Raw genomic sequence first — 24,009 nt, 5'->3', positions numbered from 1 at the left:
AGAGCAATTCTGGCTCCAAAAGAAATGACTTCACTTTGCTACGATTTAAAATGGATTTGAACTGCTTTGGTTACGCAAGTGCACCTCCTTTAATAATTCATAATGTTGAACATCATTTTACTTGGAAAGGTGTTTAAATTACACTGATAGCGGTTTACATTCTGCCGTTATTTACGCAACCATGTCGCATCCCAAACTGACCGGTTGCAAAAAAAACGTGTTCCATAAATATCGTCTCCATGAAATATGGACGCAAAGAGATTTCAGGGACATATTTTTTTTTTCTTAAATATCAAATTTGCAGGAAATGATTTTCTTATAAAGGGTGTGGTTGCAAAATAATCCAGAAACACAGGCCAGGAGGGTTTAATATTGTGACACGCAGGTGAAGGTTCTGTGTGTGCAGATGGGTGGGCAGCTTTACAAATAGTGAATGATGAGCCGGTAAAAGCAGAAGGAAGGCCATGAAACATGATACAATCACATAAAGCAGCGTCTGCCCTTGACATTAGGAGTGTAAAAACAAAAGGTTGATTCGGACCGACAGGAACTCTGAAAATTGTCAAATGGGAGAGAAAAATGAATTATATCTAGTGCAGGATGTTGTGGCTAGTGAATGTGACACGTGCTCATTTATGTGAAATGTAGCGTCACACAGATTGCCTGCCGTGCTCTTTGCCATGTCTCTTCAGCCAACTGCATTCAGACACGCTGGAGGACCGACGTGTGTCTGAATGACATTTTGTCCAGCTGGCTGATGGTTGCTTGTGGATTGTGTAATAGTGGACTGAGCACAGCCAGTTTTCTTTTTCTTTCTTTCTTTCTCTTTCTTTCTTTCTTTCTTTCTTTCTTTCTTTCTTTCTTTCTTTCTTTCTTTCTTTCTTTCTTTCTTTCTTTCTTTCTCTCTTTCTCTCTTTCTCTCTTTCTCTCTTTCTTTCTTTCTGCGGTCTGTCACTTTGGCTTTAATCTGTTGCCACAGTCGAGATTTTACAATCAAAGTCTCCAGACTGTGTTCAAGTGTCAAAATTATGCGAGCAGGAATCCAGATAGAATTGGTTTATAGATTTACTCTCCACTTTTTTCTTTTTTAAAAAGATTGTTATTATCATGACTGTTTTGCCTGTCTCGCACCAGATGTTTCGTTCCGTGAGGCATCGGCTTGCATTGCAATGTAATATTTTCCATGAGCAAGTCACCATGCGCATGATCAACGGCATAAGACCATCAGAGTCGCAGATCGTCTGATAGGCAGTTGAGTGCATTTTGGTGTAGTGTTACCAGCACAATAGCACTGGGATCACTTTGTCAAGGGGATTAAATGGATTTACGTCTCTGGATTAGAATGTAACCAGCTGGGTACATTTGTGAAAGAAAGTGTGTGTGTGTGTGTGTGTGTGTTTGTGTTTGTTTGTGTGCGTGTGTGTGTGTGAGGAGGGGGGGGGGGGGGGGGGGACTTGTTTTAATGGTTGCTGTCAGGTGATACGGCTGTTAAAGGAAAGCTTCTTTTCTTCTGAACACATCCGAGATAAAACCTCATTTAGCGCTGAAGATTTCTTAAATTTTGATTCACGATTTGCATCCACTGCTGGACACAATCTGCAGAAATGGTTGTACTTTAATCCTTCATCAAATTACATTCAGGGAACGGCTAGATTTCTGTGTTTCAACGTATCACAATTAGAAATGTGTCCCTCCAGGTTTTTGTCGTTCTCTCCTCCCGTTGAGGTTTAAAGCCATGTGTGAGGGGTAAAGCAGTCAGATTGGCTTTAATAAAAGGGAAATTTGATACTGCACTCTTCTCAAGCCGCATGAATAATGACTGTTCTTTTAAATCAGTTTCAAATTGGTTTTGATCACCAATGATTAGAGGAAGGGAATTACAATAATACAGTGTTAATTACGTAATAACCTTACACACACCCTAAACAAACTTTTTAAAATAGTACTCCACAGATGACTCTGGATTCAAATTTAGTACAGTGGGGATTGCAATCACCATCACCTCAGTGAAGTGAGTTAATTAGTAGAACGAATCGGTCTCCGTCAGTGTTTTTGGGGTCGTGACATCGGCAAACGTTCCCGTTTCTTTCTCTTTTCTCATGTGGTCACTTTTCTCTTTGCGACTGCCAGCTTCATGCTTGCCATGTCAGAATGCTTTTTCAGCAGTGTGCTTCTCATCATCAAGCTCAACTTTTTGTGAACAAAGTGCATCGTTGTGTATTTCTTTATTTTTTGACAGCAGAATCTTATTCATCTAAATATTCCCATTGCTTCCAGTCGGGAAAATACGACTCACATGTGCACACATCTCATTCAAATCTAAACCGAGTGGACCCAAATCAGTCTAACTCACATGCACATATACCATATGTGTGTGTATGTGCAAGTGTTCAATCCTGAAAACGTGGATAAATGAGGCACTGCTGTGTTTTACAATATGGATTATAATCTCATTCAAACTGCCATGAGAAATGGTTTTGGAAGCAAAATTAGATCTCACTAAATTGGACAAAATTTACGACTCTATGTCGACCAACAATGGTGAAATGTTCAATTGTCTTATGATTTGTTCACAAAGTGATGATTTGGATTGATATTGTGCATGGTGTCTTTGATTCGGAAGGGGAACCAGAGGTGATGGTAAGTTTTGGGTCAAAAAAACGGCGCATAAATTCGGGGCAAGAAAGCAATTTAAAGAGGTAGGAGTTTATTTTGCAGTGGATACTGAGCTTCTGTACCCTTCTGATTGCATGGTTACTGTAACTGGATCCCTGCAGGTCATCTTTGTGTATGTGGATATCAGTTGGACATTGCATGCTACCGTGTTCATGATTTGATATCATTAGTGATGAAATTTATATATTCTCATTGTTTTTTCTTTTCTTTTTTCCTTTTACCAGTTCAGACTATTTTGTGTTTGATGTCGACTGTGAGAGAAATTCAATCATAAGCATTCAATAATGGGCAGAACTGATAACTGACGATATTTTTTTTTCCTCCCCCCCCCTTTCATAGGCAGTGTATTGTCCCTTTAACTTCCCCACTTGATTCTTTTTTTTGCATGTTCTGTGACTTTTTTGTTCACTCTTTCAATCCAGTTGATTTTCTCACTGGCGGCATGATGTTCACCTTACCCGTTTGCTTTTACTTCACCCACATGTCCTTCTGTCCTCTTTGTCTCCATTAAAAGACTGACGGATTTCACATGGCCGTTTACTCACCTCCCCTAAAGTCACTCCAATGGCCAAAATTTTTATGTTGAAGGCACGTCATTTGGGAGGCAGTCTCCCTTTGCATTTCCAACCGGTGCTCACTGGTCATCCGTTTGCTACCTTGACCAAATCACTTGAATAGATTTCAAGCAACACAAGACCCTCACTGCTCACTCTGAAACCTTAGAGGATTTTGCTTAATCCCAGCCGGCTCTATTTATTTAGGTAATTTTTCTCTTGCAATGCGTTTCATCACACGGAGCAGCTTTTTTTATTCACATAAAAAAAACAACGCTGTACATAGATTCTATTAAGTTCCTTGAAATAAATGTATGTTGCTGCCTAAAGTTTGTCCATCACGTTTAGAAAAATAAATAAATAAATAAATAAATAGATAAAAGATTTAATGAGGCTAACGGAGCAGCACAAGCCAGCCCAGGCCTCAAGATGTTGTGCTTTTTTTATCCCCTTGTCATGTCCTGCCTCTGATCAATACTGGTTCTTAAATCATCTAACTGTGATGCCAGTTTCATCTGCCGCCAACAAAGACTGGCTTCAAACTATCTAATTCGTCAAGGTTATTTCAGATATTTAGAAGGGCTCATTCTGTCACAGCTCTGTCCTGTATTCCAGGTCAGTGCGTGACTGAGGAAAAAAATAAATAAATTGTGTGTGGGGGGGAGGCGGGGGGCACAAATCAGCCTTTGTTCCTCAGGGGGGGTTACAATAGGTCACTTGCATGAGATGTTTAATGCCTTGCATGGTTACGACATGCAATGGCCAGTACCAGTCTGCATGCTGCTTAATGAATATCTCCCTCTCTTTCTCTTTGCCTGTTTGTGCTTCCAGAAGACAACCAAACTGAAGGTGGGTGTTTTTAATCACTGGTTTTGAATTGCCACTTTTCATTTTTTATTTTTTTTTTTTTATGAACACACGTTGTCATGACTTTTGTTATTTTTGCAAGTACTTGAACATTTTATAATGCTGGTGTTTGTCGATCTTTACCGGAGTGGTAAGTTTTGGGTGTTTTTCAAATCATGGTTCATAAGCCAAAAAGCATTCAGTTCCTTTAAGGGGCCTGTGGAAGTTGAAATTGCGTAAAATAAGCATAATCATTATATCTTTACAATGAAAACACTGCACACTGGTTATGGTTATACTAAATATAAAGCATTATATGGTAAATGTATATATTTTGTGAAGAATTGTCTTGATAGGTTAGTAATACCAACATGCCCGATAATTTTGAAACAGTGATAACATTCAGCAAACACAAGCAAGAATCACACGATTATCCAAGTTTTTGTTTCATGAATTATGAGAGGAATAAAAAAGGGATATCATTAGTAAAGTACATTGATTTTGAATTCATTGGATGCAGAGTTTTGGCTTATCTCACTGCTCAGTCAATTTCACTGTTTATAAGTGGAACCTCCCACTGATTTTGTCAATGGAAAGTGTTTTGCGATTTTGTTTGAATATGTGATGTCTTCCTTGGTAAGTATATCATCACAAAGTAAAGAATCACGAACTTGAAACAAGGCAAGAGCTTTTCTGCTCACTTTGTTGTAGGGTTTCATGATCCCTGCAACATTTTGTGGTTGAAATTATATGTTTGAAGTATGTAATTAGTGCATGAACTCACTCATTTCAATGGTGGGTTTGTGTCATAGATGAACTGCACCATATTAGCAGTGTTGCCTATCTCAGTTAATATCTGTGACGAAGGTAATGTATTACCAGAGGATCTTCCTCTTCTTTTCCTCCGATACAACAATAGCTGAGAGATCACGTTGGATGCCAACATAGTCTATGTTTGCATACCGGGATTACTCGTTAAGTGTGGTAGGTGAAGTGATTATCCCAGAGGAAAAGGTGGAGCTGAACTTATTTCTGAATGGTGTCTAGTAAGTGGCAGATGATGCATTGCAACCTGCACTGGTTGACAAAATGCTCATCTTGCTAACCCTGTTCGTGCACCCTCCGCTCCCTGTCCCACTTTCCGCCCAGAATCCCAACCCTCCTTGAGTAACACGGACATCTACTGGGAAAGAGATGCCTGCGTGTCTGTGTCACACAGCTTCCCATGATCCCTTGTTCTCTGCTGACTGTGCTCTTGTTTTCCTTCAAGGTCTGGCACACCTGATGATGGGCGACCAAGGTATGAGTTCCTTTCCTTCTTCCTGTCATTCCTCCATTGTCCCTCCTGCTCCCATTGTGCTCAGAAACGTGTTTGCCTCGAATTCCTTTGCAACGCTCAGGCTTGAAGCTTCAGATATGGGCTGTCAGTTCACTTATTTTGAATGACCTGGGTTGATTTTTGTGTTCCGGCCGTGGTATTTCTTTCTCATGACCCTTTTTTTCAAGCTCATTCGGCTTTTCGCTCCATGTTCCGCTGCGTACATGCCCCGCGCTTCTTTTAATTATTCACATCTACTGTACTTTCTTCTGTTTACCGGTGATGTGGTTCAAGCCAAGGGACGCTTGCATTAACATTATTGGAGCGCTATGCATTGCGTTGGCTAACGGCTTACTGAATTTTTTTAAATAATCCTCACCGGTCCCGACATCTGTAATGCACGTTGCAATCGGCTGCGCATATGTACTGACCGCGCTATCTTCATCTCTCCATTTGTGCCGTACTGCATATCATTATCACACGGCAGAGTAAAATACTGTGCAGACATGGAGTAAAACTCTTCTTTTACCACTTTAATTGCGATTACACATTTCAACTCCAGTATTTGCACATATTTGTAGTCATCAAGCCTTTTATTTTCCCTCCAGACCTCTGTCTCTTTCCTACTTGACCATGGCACTTATTTGTGTCTCCTCTCCTTCTGTTCTCCCTCTTCTGTCTGGAATCCGCTTTCTTCATGGAACATTTCATCAAATCTCATAGGTAAAAGTAAAGGTACAACCCTTTCAATTCTCTGAACTCATCAAACTATGACAGCAGTGTTTGTGTCATTATATACTCATGCTTAATGATGTATGGATAGGGTCATTGGCATTTTATTTCAATGTGTTTTCAACTGTGACTGAAAGCTTTTGGAAGGTAGGTGCTGCTTTTGCTTTGCACTCACAAGATGAAGCTGTGTCACCTGTGTCTTTTCTGCTCGATGCATGAGAATCACAAGCGACTCACATGGGCATATGAACACAATAGTTGCTGTCCTAGTTCCAGTACACCACTACCACCACCACCACCTCCACCTCCTCCACCACCTAGGGGTAACTACACTTTGATTTTTTTGTTTTGTTTTGCGTTCAAACCATGGGTTTTGGGGTTGCGGGTGAGGCTTGATCATAGTGTTGTGGGCCTCCCATCCTGGCTGTGATCCTCACCTCTTCTCTCTGTGGGGTAAGTCGACTTCTCATGTTTCCCATTTGACTCTCCTCCTCAGGGCAGAGAGGGGAAACTTGGCTTGTAAGGTCCCTACTGAGCATTCAAGGTAAAACTTTGATTTCTTTTTCTTTTCTTTTCTTTTCTTCTATTTGTAGTTGGTTACTGAAGTTAAACAACATTAAGCGAGTTCTTGTTAGCCTATAATAATGTGATATACTTGAATGTCAATGTGCGCGAATAATTATATTTGACAATACTAAATTATGAAATGATTATGAACACAGTGACATTCAAGCATTCCTTTTTTTTTTTTAAACATAGATATTTGCCTTGATCTTGCTTTATACTTTCTTTCAGACTTAACGTGTCAATTAGTCTGGCCAAACTTCTCCAGACGAAATTTAAAGTTTATTATTTTTTTTATTCATGTACAGACAAAGGTAAACTAATGTTGTATGTTAAATGATATCTCATGTCATGTGCTTGTGAAGCATCAACTGAACAGGTAAGTCTTCAAAACTGAACTGTGGTTGCAGAGAAGTTGTTACTGTGTTTTTTATTACATCGTAAAATTTATTCTGCTGCCAGTTGCAGAAAGCTTACACAAGTTTCCTGAATCTCACACACGCACACACAAACACACACACACACACACACACACGCACACGCATGGTTAAAAAATATTGCCCACTGTAAAATGCAGAAATTATTTTTCCTTCTTCCAAGGTAAGTGTCATTTCCGTTGTCCTACTCATGTGTGTATTTAGGTGGCATTTTATTGCATACATACAATGACATACTGCTTATGTAATATCACTGTGAAGTTTAATTTGCAGTCATCACAATATGCTGAAATCTGAGTCTAATGGGCCATTTCTCTCTAAAAAATGATGTAAAAGTTAGTTTTTTTTTATTGAATTATGCTTAATAACAATGGTACTCTCCACTTGTTTAAAATCTAAAATCATATATGCAAACTAAATTGTCTACATTGGTTGCAGTGGCTGTTAATACACGAGGCATTTGCTCTGCTCTGGATTAGATTTCTGTTGTTGAATTACTTAACGTCTTACATCGATGTGAAACAGTCTTGATGAGACTGGTGTATTCACCCTATCCTGAAAGCCTTCACCACCAGTGGACTGGAGCAAACGCGCAGCTTGGATGTGGCAGAAGGAAAGCCACAGGGAGAGCTTGAGATAATGCTGATGAAGCACAAATCTGCCATACATGGTACACTGATTCTAATTTGGGCCATGGTCAGTTGTCCCACGTGCGGTACAGCGTGAAACCCAGTCTATTCAGTTATGTACTGCGGTTCAAACGCATATCCCCACATGAGTATTCAATCCAGGAGCGGGGACAGTGCTTGCACTCATTGTCAGCTTTCGGCTCGTGAGAATAATGTGTATTTATGTTCGTGATCCCTGGGCGGGCTCCTCGTGTGTCACGTTAACCACTTGTTCAGCTCATCCTTGGTTTCATGGCGAGTCTTTAGGGGACTTCCTGTGTATCTGTGCTGCTTTCTGATGCTGAACCGACACTGCATTTCTAAAGCTTTGTTTCCATCCTGCTCTAGAGAACAGGCCATACAGTTGGATAAGTCATAATACCACTGGCACACAAATCACGAGGGTATTTAATTGCTGTCATCACAATAAACTGCCATGTGCAGCTTAACAGGGGCTGCAGGCTGTGCAGACAGGCTTACAGGTACGACTGGGCTTTTTCTAAATTAGTGTACTTCCTAATGTAATTGCTTTCACTTTCTAAAGATGGAAATTGTCCCTTTTTATCATTCGGTGCACTTTCCCAGGGATTTCTGCAAAGTGGACAGGCGAATCCCATTGCTACTTGTTTGTACACGATGTGCTATATTTTGAGAGTCAATTTGAATGGATGCTTGAAATGCACTATCCAGACTTTCTCATTTGACATCACAGATAGCTGACACACTAGAGCCTTTAAAGTGTCGCAGATTATTAAAGATGACGGACGTCTTGAGTTACTTTGGACTCGTTTTGTGCTCGCTGCGCATGAGCTGATAAAGAATTAGAATTCAAATTATTAAACGTGACAATTTCACAGCCGCGGTAGGAGTTAGGAGGGTGTGAATATTAGTCATGTCCTCACACGTGAAACTTGGCTGTTAGTTGTGGGTGTTAACAGTAAAGATGTATACCGTTATCATGCGGAACAATTTCTGTGTTTGTTAACGCTGCATTGTCTCCTACGAACATCTGATCAACGTGAGCAAAACAAGTACATTTTAAGCGCGTCCTCCAAATATTTTGGCTTTAAGGCACATAAATAGATGAAAAACTGGTATATCAAGTCAGAACTGAGAATTGACATAAAAGCCAAATGAAAGAAGCAACTTTGATTCAGCTCTCGTGGCTGATCTACTCCAATACATCTGGCCCTGAAGAAAAAAAAAAAACATCTTGTCAGGGGACTGCGAGTGGAAACTCTCGACAGCTAAATCTGGTATAAAGCGTCTTTTCTTTAAAATTAAAAAAAGTTTTCTGTATATGGTCCCTGAAAAATAAACTAATAAACTTAAGGTGGTGAGGCTGTGTGTGTGCCTGTTCTTTAAAAACATGGTAACGGATGGTGTTTAATCTAGTCCAGCTCAGTGAGTAAGTGCTATAGAAACTGGTTTATGTCGGTGACTAACAAAGAACAAGCTTCACTTGAAGTACAGCATGTGGGTATGTGTCACCCATTTATTTCAATAAAAGCACAGCGAGATGCTTCACACACCAACATTGTGCACAGTTTGACGATCTCTGTAACCGCAAGTGTTATAATAAAACATTAATTTGAAGAGTTCCAACACTTAATACTTCAATGCACGCAGTGTGAATAACAAAGTGTATAAAAAGGAAAAAAATAAATAAAATGCTTTACAGATCAGTAGCAAATTAAGGGAAAACCAACACAAGGTGTATTAATGAAGTGCTGCTTCATTGCTCCTTGGCATTTATTCTCTCAGTCCATGGGACTGAACAGTTGGGATAAGCACTGTCCATCCAAAAGTTGGTATTTGTGAGGTTTTCAGAGAGTCCCACCAAAATCACAATTCAAATCAGGTTCACGTGAAGCCATGCTGTTGCGAAGGCACACGATTTACATAATGTTCATGCGAATTTCTCATACCAGAGAAGAGTTAGAGGTGCACATTCTTTGAAACAGTTTTAAGAAAAAGTTTAGGATGTGTCATTGTTTGTAACACTAAGCCTACTGGTTTAATTGCAAACGTTTTGATTTCCTCTTGGCCTTTAAATCACTTGCGACCATTGGTTGTTCATGTCTAAACCCCTGTCCATATTTTGCTCAAATCATTTTTAGCTGCATTTTGTAAATGCATAACTATTAAATAAAATAGCAATTGGGTCTCCTTCTGTTTTTCACTTGTGAATAGCCTATAAACTAGTTTTAGAAACCTTAGCATCCCATATGCAGTGTATTTACACCTGAAACAGGAGTTGTATTTGGGGCGGACTAAAATGTAACTTGTTAAAAAATCTTCACTTGATCCCTGTTCACGTCTACTTTCCCTCTGGTCTGAAGATGCCGCAGTAAAGGGTGGCGCTTCCACAACGGCTGAACTTAAAAAGTTTCCTTTAGTTTTCCTCCTGAAGCTCATCAAACCATATTTTCCCTTTCTGAACCGTCGCTTCCCATTTTGTTTGAGGTAGAATGCTCTTTAATATATTCTATACTACGTTTTTTTTGTTGTTTTGTTTTGTTTTTCCAACGCTAAGTGATTGATGTTGTGTTTGCTTATCGGACATAATATCAATGACTCATTGAATGTTGGTTTGGCTCCAGTTTACCTGTGTTTGTTGAAATTGCACCTTGTTTGATTTTATGTGATATACTCACCGAACCATCCACTATTCATATCTCACTGGGCTACATGAGTATTTTTATCCCAATTTTGTATATGAGGTGGTTGACGTGCACCCTGCAGCAAATGCTTTCGCACGATGCTCATAGCAGAGTTTGACTGGAGGCAAAATAGTCAACAACAACAAAAGCTCTTCCACCCCTTCATGTCGGCCTTCGGGCCAAATAGTTGAGCTCCAAAACTCAACTGAAACAACTTAAACGTAGCTGGTCTGAAAACTTGGTTGGAAAAAAAAATAATAATAATTTGTAGTGAAATATGTGCAAAGTCATATTAAAAAACTGAAATGAAAAAAATCCATTCAAGTGAAACATTCCTGTCCATTTGATTTCATCTTCAGCCACCTGGATTTTAAAACATTGACTTCCATTTGAATTGTTATTCTTGTTTAATAAGTAATCACTGGGTGCTTTACTGGCTTATTGGTCTTGGCAGTATAAGGAGGAGCAGCAGATGCAGTGCCAGAGTCATTTTGATTGTTTGGAGTATTTTGGTTTGGTTCTTACGCGGTACAGCGGGTATATGTGTATCTGTAAACGTTTCGTTTTACAGTAAGTAAAAGGGTTTGTTGAAGAACTGCTGACAATTACTCACTGACAAGCAACAGAAGGAATTGTAGCATTATTACTGTAACAGATTATTATTTCAGGTTTTGACAATCGTGTACTTTAGTGTCTCCATATGATGTTGGAACCATGGGGAGAAAAAAAATAAAGTATATGCTTTCACTTAGTGTCATTTCCAGTGATGGCTGTGATACCCTTTGAACATCTATAGCAGCTGTGCAATGAAAGAGCAACACGTATGTCTAAACACCATGGAGAGCAATGTCATAATGCAACTTGTCAAGTGTTTTCTGCCTCCTTTATCTGACAAATAGCATGATGCCATGTGGTGTGTGTCAAATCAACAACAGATGTTGCCTTTGTAGCTTCACATGAAGCCTGTCGGTGAAATACTTTCACCTCTGCTTACTCCCCCTGGATTAGTTACTCAGCTTTGACTCAAAACTTGAGGCGCAAGTGTGCGAGCAGATTGTTGAATAGGTCGCTGACCTCAATGGAAAATACTACATTCATATATGTGCCTCATTAAGAAACAGATTCCCTTTAGAAGGGGAAAAGACAAAGCTTTTTTTCTTACTGAATGCACTGATTTATACTTCCCCTGGAGGCCAGACTACAATAAGTGGCATTAAGCACTTTGACAATGTGAAACATCCCTTTGAGAAGATGACAGAATTTGTCTAAATCTCAGCAAGACATCCTGGATGGTCTTGGCATGTACGGCTATCTAAGAGCCTGACGGAAACTAATGTGGCATAAAAATCAATGCAAAGATATAGAAAGATTAATGCCGGGTGCCTCCCAAAGGGAGAACCTGCGAATTGAAAGATAAACAGAGTATAGTCTGTGATTAAAGTAGATTATGTAATTATCTTGCGAAACAGCAATACATCACATTGAAAATGTGGGAAAGTAATTAAATGTATGTTCTAATGTCATGCAAATAAAATGCAATACCATAATAACAGTTTCTACAAATGGCAACACGCTTTGGATTTCGATACAGCAAATCCAGTATTTCCCCTAAATGTAGTGCTTGATGTGAGTGTGAGTGTAGAAATAAATACATTACTCATCAGTGAGAGGTGACAGCTTTAATATGTACTTTTCTATTTCAGTGTTTAACATTTTTCTGGTGTAGTCAAACTGCTCTTGAAATAATTCATCGAAAATAACAAGAACAACAATTATCTTCATGACATTCACTCTTTTTAATGTTCTCAGTCAAATCTATAATTTTCACGTTGTTGCATTTGCGTTTTAAGCTAATATTTGTTTGACTTCCCTCAATAACAAAGCCCCTCCTTTATCACAACAGGCAATACATTGGACAAAGGTTTTTCAATATTTTTTCAAATCCTTGTAGACAGTTCTAACGACACCAGATAATACCGATGTTAAATTTGCATTACTAAGATTACTGTAGCTGTGAGCACGCAACATGTCTCCTTTCACAAAGAATTAAACTGTTGCAGGAAAGATAATGTGGCTGCTTGGGATGGGCATTGAGTCAAGAGAACGACACTGAAAAAGAAATCTGTCAAAACAAATTTCTCACATATAATTACTCATGTTTCCTCAAAACAATAATGTGAAAAATATGATTAATGCAAGAGGGGGAGGGATTGTCAAATGAATAAACTGTTGTCACAATAAATAATTCGTAGGACATGACAGGATATCATAATTATACGGCATGAGCAGGTGATAAACACATTTTATTCAGTCCTGACAACAGCTTATAGAATATAGATGTGATTACTGTCACTGCTACACAATGTTAAATATAGATCGGAATAGAAATGTCCTTGGTTGTAGTTTACCATCTCTCACAGTTTTATCATGAAAACTATCAGGAGAGTAAAAGGGAGCTCAGAGCATCTTTACATTTTAACCTCCTGCTGAGATTCACAGATACTCAAATCAATGTTATTTTATTTAAATAATGTATATAAAAAAAAGACCTTTAGTGGCCTATCCCATCATCATCATATAAAGACTCTGATCAGGAAATATAGCCCATTATAATACAGATCCCATTGACAAATACATGCCCAACCCATATGCTCACACATGTAAATTGAAAAGCGGAGGTGCAACCAACAGCACTAATGAGCGAACGGTAATGTCGAAGAGATGAAGGTTGAACACAATGAAGATACCTACTTTTGTCACATACATTTGTTTCCATTTAGGCATGCTGCTCCGTTCAGATAGTCACTATAAACATAAAAAAATCAGCCAACATATATTTTTACCGTGTGCCTGTGGACAATAACATTCATTATCTCGCTATATTTACTTTATCATTACAGAACTACAAAACCCAATATGTCTGTTCCTCTATAGTTTAGCATCTTTCTGAATATGCATCTCATTGGCCTGTAAACTCCACAACAGGCTCACATCTCATCACACCATGCAAACATAGACAATTATTAGTTACTTTCTTCCTAAGATTTTCTTTTTTTTTTATGAATATTCAGATGCCTGAAAGGGTTAAAACAAGCCCCCATTTTACATTCTCATCTTGCCCTTTCATGATAATCAACCTGTGACCTCAGAATTATTATGGGATCTCATTTGTTAGGAACGGACTAAAGAGAGAAGCCGATGGCTCTCTAAACAAAGCCTTAATACCTTCATGTCATTAGATTTGCACATAAATCATAAGAAAAATGAATATAACTAAATCTCACGGATGATGAAAATATATAAGGAATACAGCACATCTAAAAAAAAAAAAACATGCTTTTTTTAACATGTCTTAAAATTGTTTGTTTCAGTGTCTTAACACTGAAACAATTTTGTTTGTTTGAAACTGTATCGAGTCAATCGAATAAGAAACTGGGCAATTTGTTTTCTTGTTGGACTCCCAATACATGAGTGGAGCAATACCAATGAGCTTTCAACCACACTAAAGTCTCCTCACTACTTATTACATACTAATTTACTTGTTTCATGCCTGTGCTGCTTTACCTGTTCTCTATAACACCATCAGCATTTGTTACAACCAAGATAATTGCGCCTGATGGGTCACAGAAGCAGTTTTCACTGCAACTGAGATGGAGAAACAGACTCCTCAGCTGTACAAAAGGGGGGAAAAAAAAGGCCTGTAATTGCCTGGAGTGAGATTTGTGTATCTTGACATGGCAGATTGGCAAGCCGGCACTAAGGCTCCACAGATTAGTACATTACCACAGATTCTGCTCCTGAGGGGGAGACAGGAGACACAGAGACAGAGTGAAGGACTTAAAGCAGACAGGGAGAAGCGTTTAAAGAATGAGCAGAAGGAGATGGGCAGAAAAAGCGAGAGGGGGTACTACGTGGAAAGAGGAAGCGCGATAAAGTGGGATCATAAAACGGAGGCACGCAATTATGATAGACACAGAGGGAAAGTATAGCGATGAACAGAATAATAAAACACTCAAAACTGTTGCCCCCAAGTTACGCGAGTGTTTTCTTCCCGCAGAAAATTTGCTTTCTTTGTTTGGAGCAAACATTTATTTTTTCTCACATCAGACCTGCTTGCCTGCTTTTCTGATAGACATGTTTTTCCTCTTCGCACCAGTCTCGGCCTCATCACCAGCATCCTCAATCAAATAAGCAGTAACGTGTCCTCACATCACTGAACTGTCAGCATCGTGAGGCTGGAGGTGGGTTTTAACAGCTTGTTTGTCTTTTGCGGATCATCAATGGTAACAAAATGTAACGGCAGATTTCGGATTGATAGCACCGGCGCCTTATTTCCCAAAGAATATTTATTATAAGAAAATGACAGGCATATAATTTTCACCCTACCTAAAGAAAGGGTGAGTGGGAATGTAGAATAAAAAGGCTGGATCAATATGAACAAGGCTCATCTGGCTCCCCAGGTAGAGTGGAAGGAGATCTGCTCCAGATCAATATAGCTGGTCGATGCCAGTGAGAGACTGCAGTGATGAAAAACTCCATTTCTTGGCCCGCAGATGGAAGGGGATGAATCGTAGCAGAAAATAGATTAAAGGTAGATACCTATACTTCAGCTGTAGACTGTGAAATGCATCCCTTTGCATGTGTGTTTGTTCAGTTACAGTTGAGCTTTTAGATCATGGATTATGGCCCTTTTACTGGCCAATGGAGCGACGCCAAGTTGTTATGATGTACCGTGTAGGGCTGGAAATCACATTCATCATTGCAGTGGGTATTGTGAAATGAGATCTTAAAGAATGTGCACGGCGCATGTTTATAGAGCGACGTATGGCACTGTAGTGCTGCTTTGTGTTAGTGATTTATGAGTGCATGCTGGTGGCTCCACTACCTTCAAAGACCTTGTTACCCCCCGCCATCTTTAAGGGTTTATTCATCTTCTCTCATTTCATTCTAAGACTGCATCGTGCTTCCTTCCAGACATGTTGATGAAAATAGATCCACTGTGACCAATTTGTATGGAATCAGTCGCACTCCATTGTACATTTATTTGTACTCTCAATATGGGCGGTATTGTCCTTTTTAAATGTGGCTTTCCAGTTAAATGCCCGTGGACAGAAAAAACAGATGCAATGAGATGAATGAAATTACAAATGAAACATATCCACGTCAAAACCACACTGAACTTGAATGCGTGTAACAGTAGTTACAGTCATCTGCATCCATTAGCTGATGTATTTGTCATGGGTACCAAGCAGTCTACGCAATATTCTTGGGAATTTTTTTATTTATTTATTTATTTATTTTAACTGTGGCACAGTTACTGGAATTTCTCTCAGACATTTAATCATTATTTGCATAACTGCAGTCAACAACAGCTCCACCTTTTTCCACAGACAATAATTATTTCATTTCCACCCATCTATGTCGGTGTCTTATATGCAACAGATAATTCAGCACCACTAATGTAATTTATGACTTGGAAATAATTTGATTTGCCATTGCTACCAAATTTCCTACCAAAATATATTTACATCATCCGGGGGGAAAAAAACTACTTTACAATTCAGTTGTTAAGAAGAAAGACGTGTACCCTGGTGAATTTAAGCCAGCACTGGACACAACTGTATTTTTCGGTTCTCTATTCCAGACAAAATAATTGTAGTTGGCTGAAGCAGTAGATAAGAAAACTATTTAAAATGTACTGGTTTAGCAGTGAATGGTTCAACCATGCAGTGTCTACAATGATGTGTTTCCAGCAGAGGCCATATGTCAATGAATAAATGATCCTCTAAGGGCAAAACCTCTGAATATGGTATGATAGAGCGATATTTGTGAAATATTCAAATCAAATGGATTAAACTACTGAATCACAAAAATGTTCTTAAAAAAAGATAAATGGCTCAAACAGATGACTACATCTAAAATGTCTACCTTTCTAAATTCAAAGTAAGAAACCTCATAAAAATCAACCTAAGGTAGTTTTTCTATAGATAACCTAGATTCTATAGAAGCACAGCTGAATATGCAAGTTGAGGAGCCGAATGACTTCTTGTATCTCTTCTTCTTGGAAGCCTTGGAAATATATTTTCCAGTTCGATATAGATATAAAAACGTTAGTGATTATTCAATAGTGTAATAAGTAGTAGTTTAATGATTACTATGCAAATTAACTGCATTGACATGCTATTTTTACATTACAGATACTAATTCAAAAAATTATATTTAGTATTTAGAATTTTCTTTGTATGCATGTTATTTTCTAGAATTCAGCACAATACATCCTGATGTATTCACAAGATATTGTCGCGATCTTAAATTTTAATCATGATCCAGCCGTTTGTCACCGATATTGACCCTCTCCATACGTTTAATTACACAAGTACAGCAGCAGGGCGACAACAATAAATTCCAAGAGTAAATTTAACTTTAATCAGGACTGTATTTCTTATTGCATCAATCCCTGATTTATTCTTTTCTTTTTTACCAACCCAACCCAAAAGTGGATGCCGTCTCAGTGATGCATGGCGAGGAAATGGCAGGGCCCCCTGTGGGAAATTGAATAGTCCATTTCCAATGGACTGTGCCCTGGAAAATCCATGGGGGTCAGTGGCAATTTGTCTCAGGAGGTCCACACTGAGAGTCATTACGCTCAAGACCAACATGTCCATAGGGATGGAGCCATTCTTTAGTGAGACACTTTTTGAAATATATACACACACGCACACGATATTTCCCCTTTGTTTGTCATTTTAAAAATAAATAAGAGGACCCCCCCCGCCCCCACACCCCGCCCAATTCTACACTCCCAAGCCCCCCACTCAGAGCGAATCGTGCAGGTTGGAAGCCGCACAACACAATGATGAGCGCACTTTTCACTATCATGGTGCAGCAGCGTCTCGTTAACCTTTGTTTTTAAGTAGCTCATCTTTGTTGAGCAAATTGCTCATGTCTCTCATTTAATTATACGTAAAATGCCGTATCTACACTTCACCGTGGCGCAGATTACAAGTGTCATGAATTTTAATGGGACAAATGTGCTGCCATCAATCACTATAGTGTGGGCACGCTATAATGATGCGCCTTCCTACCTGTTTCAGCAGGTAGGAAGACACTATAAGCTAATATTAAGTGGCAGACAAAGCCGAGATCATTTTCTGCCATGTCGGTCAATTTACATTCAATCTTGGTGTTTAATGACATGTGCCTGTTGTATTATATTGAGGATTATATTATTACAGTAGGTGTTTAGAGTAGCTTGCTGTTTTTAGTATTTACAATGATTTAAATATGAGGGCAGCATGAGTGATCAGAGGCAGCTCCATCTCAAGTTTGCTCGGAGAAACTAGGGCTCCACAGCAACATTGAACAAGTGAAAATGGATAACTTTCATTTTGTTTTTCGCGCATCTATTTGCACGACAACTCGGAGCCACTGAAACGCAACTTTTTTTTTTTTTTAATACAATTTGTCTCTGTGTAAAACTGTAACTTTTCTCAAATGTGAATAGTTCTTCTGCACATGTGCACATACAGGAGAGGGATACTAACAACACTGGCAGCCTCCAAAGTGTCAATTTGCTCCTGGGACTTGGTAGTTTTATAGGTGAGAGTCACCCGTAATAGAAACTTCATCATCTGTCCATCTGAATGTCTGAGTGCTTGGCATTCATAGCGGTTACAGTGTATTGTTCTCTGTGCGCAGATGTGTGGTTTCATTACAAAAACAAACAGCAGCGCCAACTCCAGGTTCAATGTGAAAACTACATTGTTTCTGCCATTTCAGACATCATTTTGCTTTGGATACCAACATTCTTCTGAAACTAAACTCCGTCATACCTTTTTGTTCGGTGTTGGTGAATTCTTAGCTGGTAAGATTCCCCAGTTTTTAGAAGTTGCGTTTTAAAATACAAATCACACCAGCTCTTCTATTGTGTGTTTTCTTTACATCCTTTTTGTGCAATGACGATGATATTGCTGTGAAGTGACCTGGACACAGGAGTAGCCTTTTTCTCCTATTTTCGCCCCAAACTTTGATCCAGGAAATTTCTTCACAAATGTAAATGTTGTCTAAACCAGTTCGGGTGTGGGAGACCGTCTGTCTCCATGTGATGCACGATCTGTTGGGACCTCCTGTGGTTTCCCCGGGTTCAGCCCCCCCGATGAGTATAAAACTGGCAGAGAAGATGGATGGATGGATTAATGGATAGTGAATAAATGAAGTGCTTTACTTTACCTCAACATAATCATTATTTGGATGGCGGTCATTAGGCTGCAATTAATACTTATTGGTAATAAGTAAAGCAATAAAAGTCAATAAAGCCGGTATTTTCCTTGAGATCTGCAAGAGTGGATATTTTTGTCTGACCATCATATCGAAAGTGTTTGAAGAAGTCTTTTAAATAATCATTTATTTCTTCATCGAGGGCACTAACATGCTAAAACTAAAACAAGCCAGCCGGGCACTGGTTGCTTGTCTATCAGAGACTCAGAAAGCTGTTGCCCCCCCCAGAGGATTTATAATTTATGTGGTTAATTGGTAACATTCATTTCTTGTTAGTCTGTTACTTCTAATGATCTAAGTGATTGTTGATCCATTTTTACTAGATTAATAACAGAACAAAATATGTTTTGTTTTTTCATATTTCTCTGTTAAACAGAAGAGTACCTCTGTTTGCTAATTTGTCAAGTATTTTTGGACGAAAATGTTGAGCTTGCATGAAAGAAGTCCCCACAATAAATGGAGTGTCAGTCAATATTTACCGAAGCTGCACTAACGCAGTGTGACGTGATTATTCTCAAATTAAATCTACCCGCGACATCATTGTATATTTCCCTGGTGCTCTTCTAAAGAAATGTTTTTCACCTTGGCAGAGTGAATTCATCTGCCTCGGTGTTATTCATTTGCCCTCCTCTCTCATTTCCTGTCTCACCGTTTTTTTTTTTCTATGTTCCGCGGATTCAAATCACATGTGCTTTGCCCACACATCCTCGGAGACAGACAGTGGAAGATTGCATGACCACACTTGATCCATAGCAGCTGTATCATTGAGTTTCTAGTTATCGGAGCATTTCTGTTTGGCTTGCGGATGAGCGGCACCTCAGAACAGCCTCAATGTGGCAGCTCTATTCTTTTTGATTCCGATGCTGTTCGAGAGCAGAGGAGCTGTGGATACCTTGCAGACGTTTTAGTCAGTGTAGCTCCTAGCTCCAGTTCATTTTATTTATTTTTTTTACATTCCACATTAAGCTTTAGACCTTTCACATTAAACAAGCATGAAAACGTGTCCAAAATATTTTCCCAGTACTGGTTAGTATTGCTGCATGATATGTGAACATGCTGTAATGTTGAGTGTCATGATAATGATTTCCTTTGCGATAAATACAAATCCTTCGATTGATACGATTAATCTTGTCATATTTGTTCTTCCAAATATTGGTGCTCTGTCTCTTGCCTCTAATTTCCACGGGCCATGACTGGAATAGCTTTTTTTAAGTCGTTTTTTCATTCTTTCAATACATGCGCATTAGAAGTTCCCACCAGCAGGATTTTCTGAGCAGATCTGCTCGTTGATTTTGTTTTTGTTGGTCACATTTCCACGATTTTTGTGCTCCCGACTTCATCCTGGAGTAATGAAGTAAAAGTCCATCGTTTTTAAACACATGCTAAGATGGATCTTCTCTACACAAGCTGCTGTAGCTTCCGTGGCTAATTTACATGTGTCGATGTAGCCATGTTTCAGACGGAAACAAAGCCACAGCCACTGTAACTTAGTAGTTAACCACAAGTTCTGCTTTTTTCCAGATTTTCCTAACTCGTGTATTTTACCATTGCAACCTTTACCAAGCGTTCTACACACACTTTGTAACGTCAGCCACTCGCATTAATGGGTGGGCACCTAGTTTCAGCTCCGCATGCCTAATCTGATTGGTCAATTGCGCATTTACAGAGTTTGAAAAAAATAGGTATAAACGGTCAGTCAATCCATTAAGCATTTTGTGCATGTCATTGCAATAATGGTGAATTTGCGATGTACTGTGCAGCCCTTGTACGCAGTACTCCAACCCCACAGTGAGAATATCCCTGTTCGATTCCCTCTGCTTGCATGGTGGTTACTCCATGTAATCTGACGCCTTCCATAGATTTATGCGTGCCATTGTCTCTCTGTGTTGGCTACGTGATGGACTGGCAATAGACTGGTGGATTCCGAATTCACCCACGTTGACCTCAAGTTGGATGTTAAGTTGGATATTAAAAGCACAAATAAGTGCTTGGATGCAGCCACACAAAGAAAAACAGAGAATGACTTAACATTGCTGCAATGACTATTCATTTTGATGGCAAAAAAGTTTGAAAGTTACAGCCCTCGGGGTGAATAATTTCACAGTTTCCTTCACAAAAAGCTTTAGCAGTCAGCCCTCTTCATGAGACTTGTCGTTCTATTCACATTAACTAATGCAGTCAGTTCAGTGGAGAATTCACATAGAGCACATTGTTGGTTGAAGACATACTCTGTTTTGGTTTGTGACCCCAAAAAATCCCTAAAAACACGACGTAACTTGCCTCATAGTGAGAATGTCACTGGTTCCAGTCCATATTTTAAAGCCTGTGTTTCTGTGGGAAGGTTCTCCTTGTATTCGTGTTGGTTTTTGCTGTATATTTTCTGCGACAGTTCCCCTAAAAAAAATTAATTAGCCATGCATTAAAGGTTGATTGGTTAATGGAGGTTAATAGAGGTGACTTTAAATTGGCCGTATGTGCCATTATGTATGTGTGTGTGTGTCTTTGCCCTGTGATAGACTGGTGACCTGGGTGTACTCTGCCTGAACCCATAATCAGCTGGGATCGGCTACTGCCACCAAGCCCTCGCTGAGTTGAATAAAGTGGGATATAATATGTTCTGATGGACAGATGCATGTATTGCCCCTTCTGTATTTCAGGATGCGGTTCTCAAATTTATTGGATACGTTACGTATGAATGAAAAAAATTAGTTATTCTGGCCCTTTGATAGAAGTTCTGATGCCTTGTAATACTAATGTGATACAAACATTCTGATTACCGTGTTGGTTAAATAGACACCTGAAGGAATATGACAGGATCTTTCACTTACAATGTGTGGTTATTTCTTTTGGAGTCTGAATAGTCCATGTTTCTTTCTGAGCTCCATAAGTGTGTTATGTACATGCTTTTGAGAAATCCCTCACAACAATTTAACTACACGAGGAAAGATAATTTTTTTAAGCAGAGCCATGTCGTTCTCTCGCTTCTCGTGTCTCAGTGCATCGCAACAAAAAGACAAGGTAACCATTCGCAACTAAGAGGTAATATTTTTCAGATCTATTTTTACGATCTGACCAATTACTGTCAGCATGCAAGAGAATAGATGCACTCTGATGTCAGTCTTACAATGAATGCACCAAGCGTGTGACTGATTTCACACATGGGCTCTATGTTTCTAGAGACCCATTGTCTATTTTTTTCTTCATGTGAATTCAAAATGATTTGCCAAATTTGTAATGAAGCAGCAGCATTTCATTTGACTACTCAAGCCATTTCCCAGGATTAAAAGGTAGGTGTTGTCTTTAAACTAGAGGCTTTTGTTATTTTTAGTGCTTGATACTCTTTGCCAGTGGTGATGAATGACATTATGAAGTGTAAATATATTGCTTTCAGAGGGCCCTGAACAGGCCATAATTCCCTGTCTCTGAGCTCAGGTGAAGGTCACCGAGGAACTGTCAAAAGCTACATGTTCCCGGGAACGTGCTACCACAGCAGCAAGGCTCCCAAGAATTAAAGTGGCTGTCTGAATGAAGCCAAGCAGGATCATTAATTTTCATTTTTGTTCACAGTCAGCTGTTATTTATCCTTGGCCTTTATAGTTTTGAGCTTGTGGGACCGGGCCAGATTTTCCTCTAAGTCAGTGGGTACATAATTTAGACTCAGTATAGCAATACAGCTAGCCTTTAATTTTACCCTGAAAAGTAAAACAGCACTTTGGATCAACCTCGGCTACTGAGATTAGCCAGGAACAAGCAGGGCTAATCATTGCAATTCTATTATTCCAGGTAACGGCCCAATCTCTGATGGGCCGATTTTGTGTGACAAACACTTAATTTGATGTGAGTGCAGCAGATTGTACACTGATGTTTATCATATTTGTTCTATTATGGGTGAAATCATTATCCTTTAGCTCTGCTCGAAAGGCTTTTGGCATTGCTGAGAAGTGTATAGTGCTTGGCAAGAGCTGCAGCCAGCGCCTGTTGGTTTCACTGCAGTTATTTATTTATCTCTGATATCAAAGCTAGAGTCGACAAGATTTAACTTAAAAATAGATCGTATCAAGCAGCATCACATAGTGAGGGTATGTTGGTGGGGCATCCGATTTATTGTAACTGAGATCACACTCTGATGTTTCCTATCAGCTAAAATTAAAATTTTGTCTTTGAGGATGGTCACCTCGCCCACAGGAAATTAAAAATCAAAGCTTGATACGGAGTTGTCTCCCGAACAACAGTAAGGAAATATAGAAAATACATAAATTTAAAAAAAAACATCACTCTGATCATTTCAGTTTGTCTCTTTGTTATTCAAGTGTTATCAGTTTAGATTCACTCCCTGGAATGAGACATCTACATAATTGTCTCCGTGTTATTTTAAACAATCATTTAACCACTCATTACGTTGCTCAGACTTTAGAGCAAGTAAACACAGCAAGGCAGATCTTGTGAAAGGAAAAAAAAAATAATGAAGTAAAATGAATGTGATACAAAGCTTCTGGAAACATGTCCAAATGCCATGATAGCTTTAAGTGTTGTGACTCAGGTTATGTACGTATATATTGCACCTACTGTATGCTGTATCAAACATTTGATCAATAAATGAACATGATAAAGTCACAAACAAGCACAGAGGGAGGTGTTATTTTCAATTATGCATGAATGCTCTATGCTGCCCTAGTTTTCAACAAACTGAGTCAAATTGTATACAACTTTGTGGTGTTAGATACACGAACGTAGCAGTAGTAAATTAAAGCTCATTTGGACGTGTGTGTGTGTTTGTGTGTGTGTGTGTGTGTGTGTGTGTGTGTGTGTGTGTGTGTGTGTGTGTGTGTGTGTGTGTGTGTGTGTGTGTGTGTGTCTTACCTATAAGTTAGATCCATATCCCATCGGATTCATGCAAATATTGGGACACAGGAGTGCGACTCTCCTGCTGTGAATTGTTTTATTTGCAAAAAAAAGTTGCCTCCATGACTTATTAAGAGCATTCAGCATGTATTTGAAAACATGAACTCTCAATGCTTCGCCCAGTCATAGATTTTCATAGTTTTATTATGTTTTAAGTGAAATCATCCATCAAGTGAAATGGTGCAAAGGGCAAACATATGATCAGAATAATCTACGTTAATCTTTAGCGTAACAATTTAATGTATAATTTTAATGTGATTGTCATCCGTTTAAACAAAATGTTAGCATTGCAAAACAACATCTCGGTACATTAACATTAGGTCTTCGGACAAAAAGTCGAAAAGCTGGTGAACAAAAATTTACAACACAGTC

At 39.0% G+C, this 24,009-nt stretch overlaps 1 protein-coding gene across 1 annotated transcript in view; it reads left to right on the top strand.

Annotated features, from left to right (window-relative positions):
• LOC308121044 (neurexin-1a-like) overlaps window positions 1-24,009 on the top strand; it is a 242,416-nt gene that overhangs the window by 14,460 nt on the left and 203,947 nt on the right. Inside the window, exons 3-5 of the mRNA XM_080482073.1 lie at window positions 4,062-4,079; window positions 5,347-5,376; window positions 6,623-6,670. Of these exons, the coding sequence (XP_080338199.1) occupies window positions 4,062-4,079; window positions 5,347-5,376; window positions 6,623-6,670 (96 nt within the window). The remainder of the gene's footprint in view (window positions 1-4,061; window positions 4,080-5,346; window positions 5,377-6,622; window positions 6,671-24,009) is intronic.

Source organism: Lipophrys pholis (genome assembly GCF_963383615.2).
Source record: "Lipophrys pholis genome assembly, chromosome: 15".
Taxonomy (NCBI): domain Eukaryota; kingdom Metazoa; phylum Chordata; class Actinopteri; order Blenniiformes; family Blenniidae; genus Lipophrys; species Lipophrys pholis.
The sequence above is the reverse complement of the archived record's forward strand: the minus strand, read 5'-3'. Positions and strand labels throughout refer to the sequence as shown.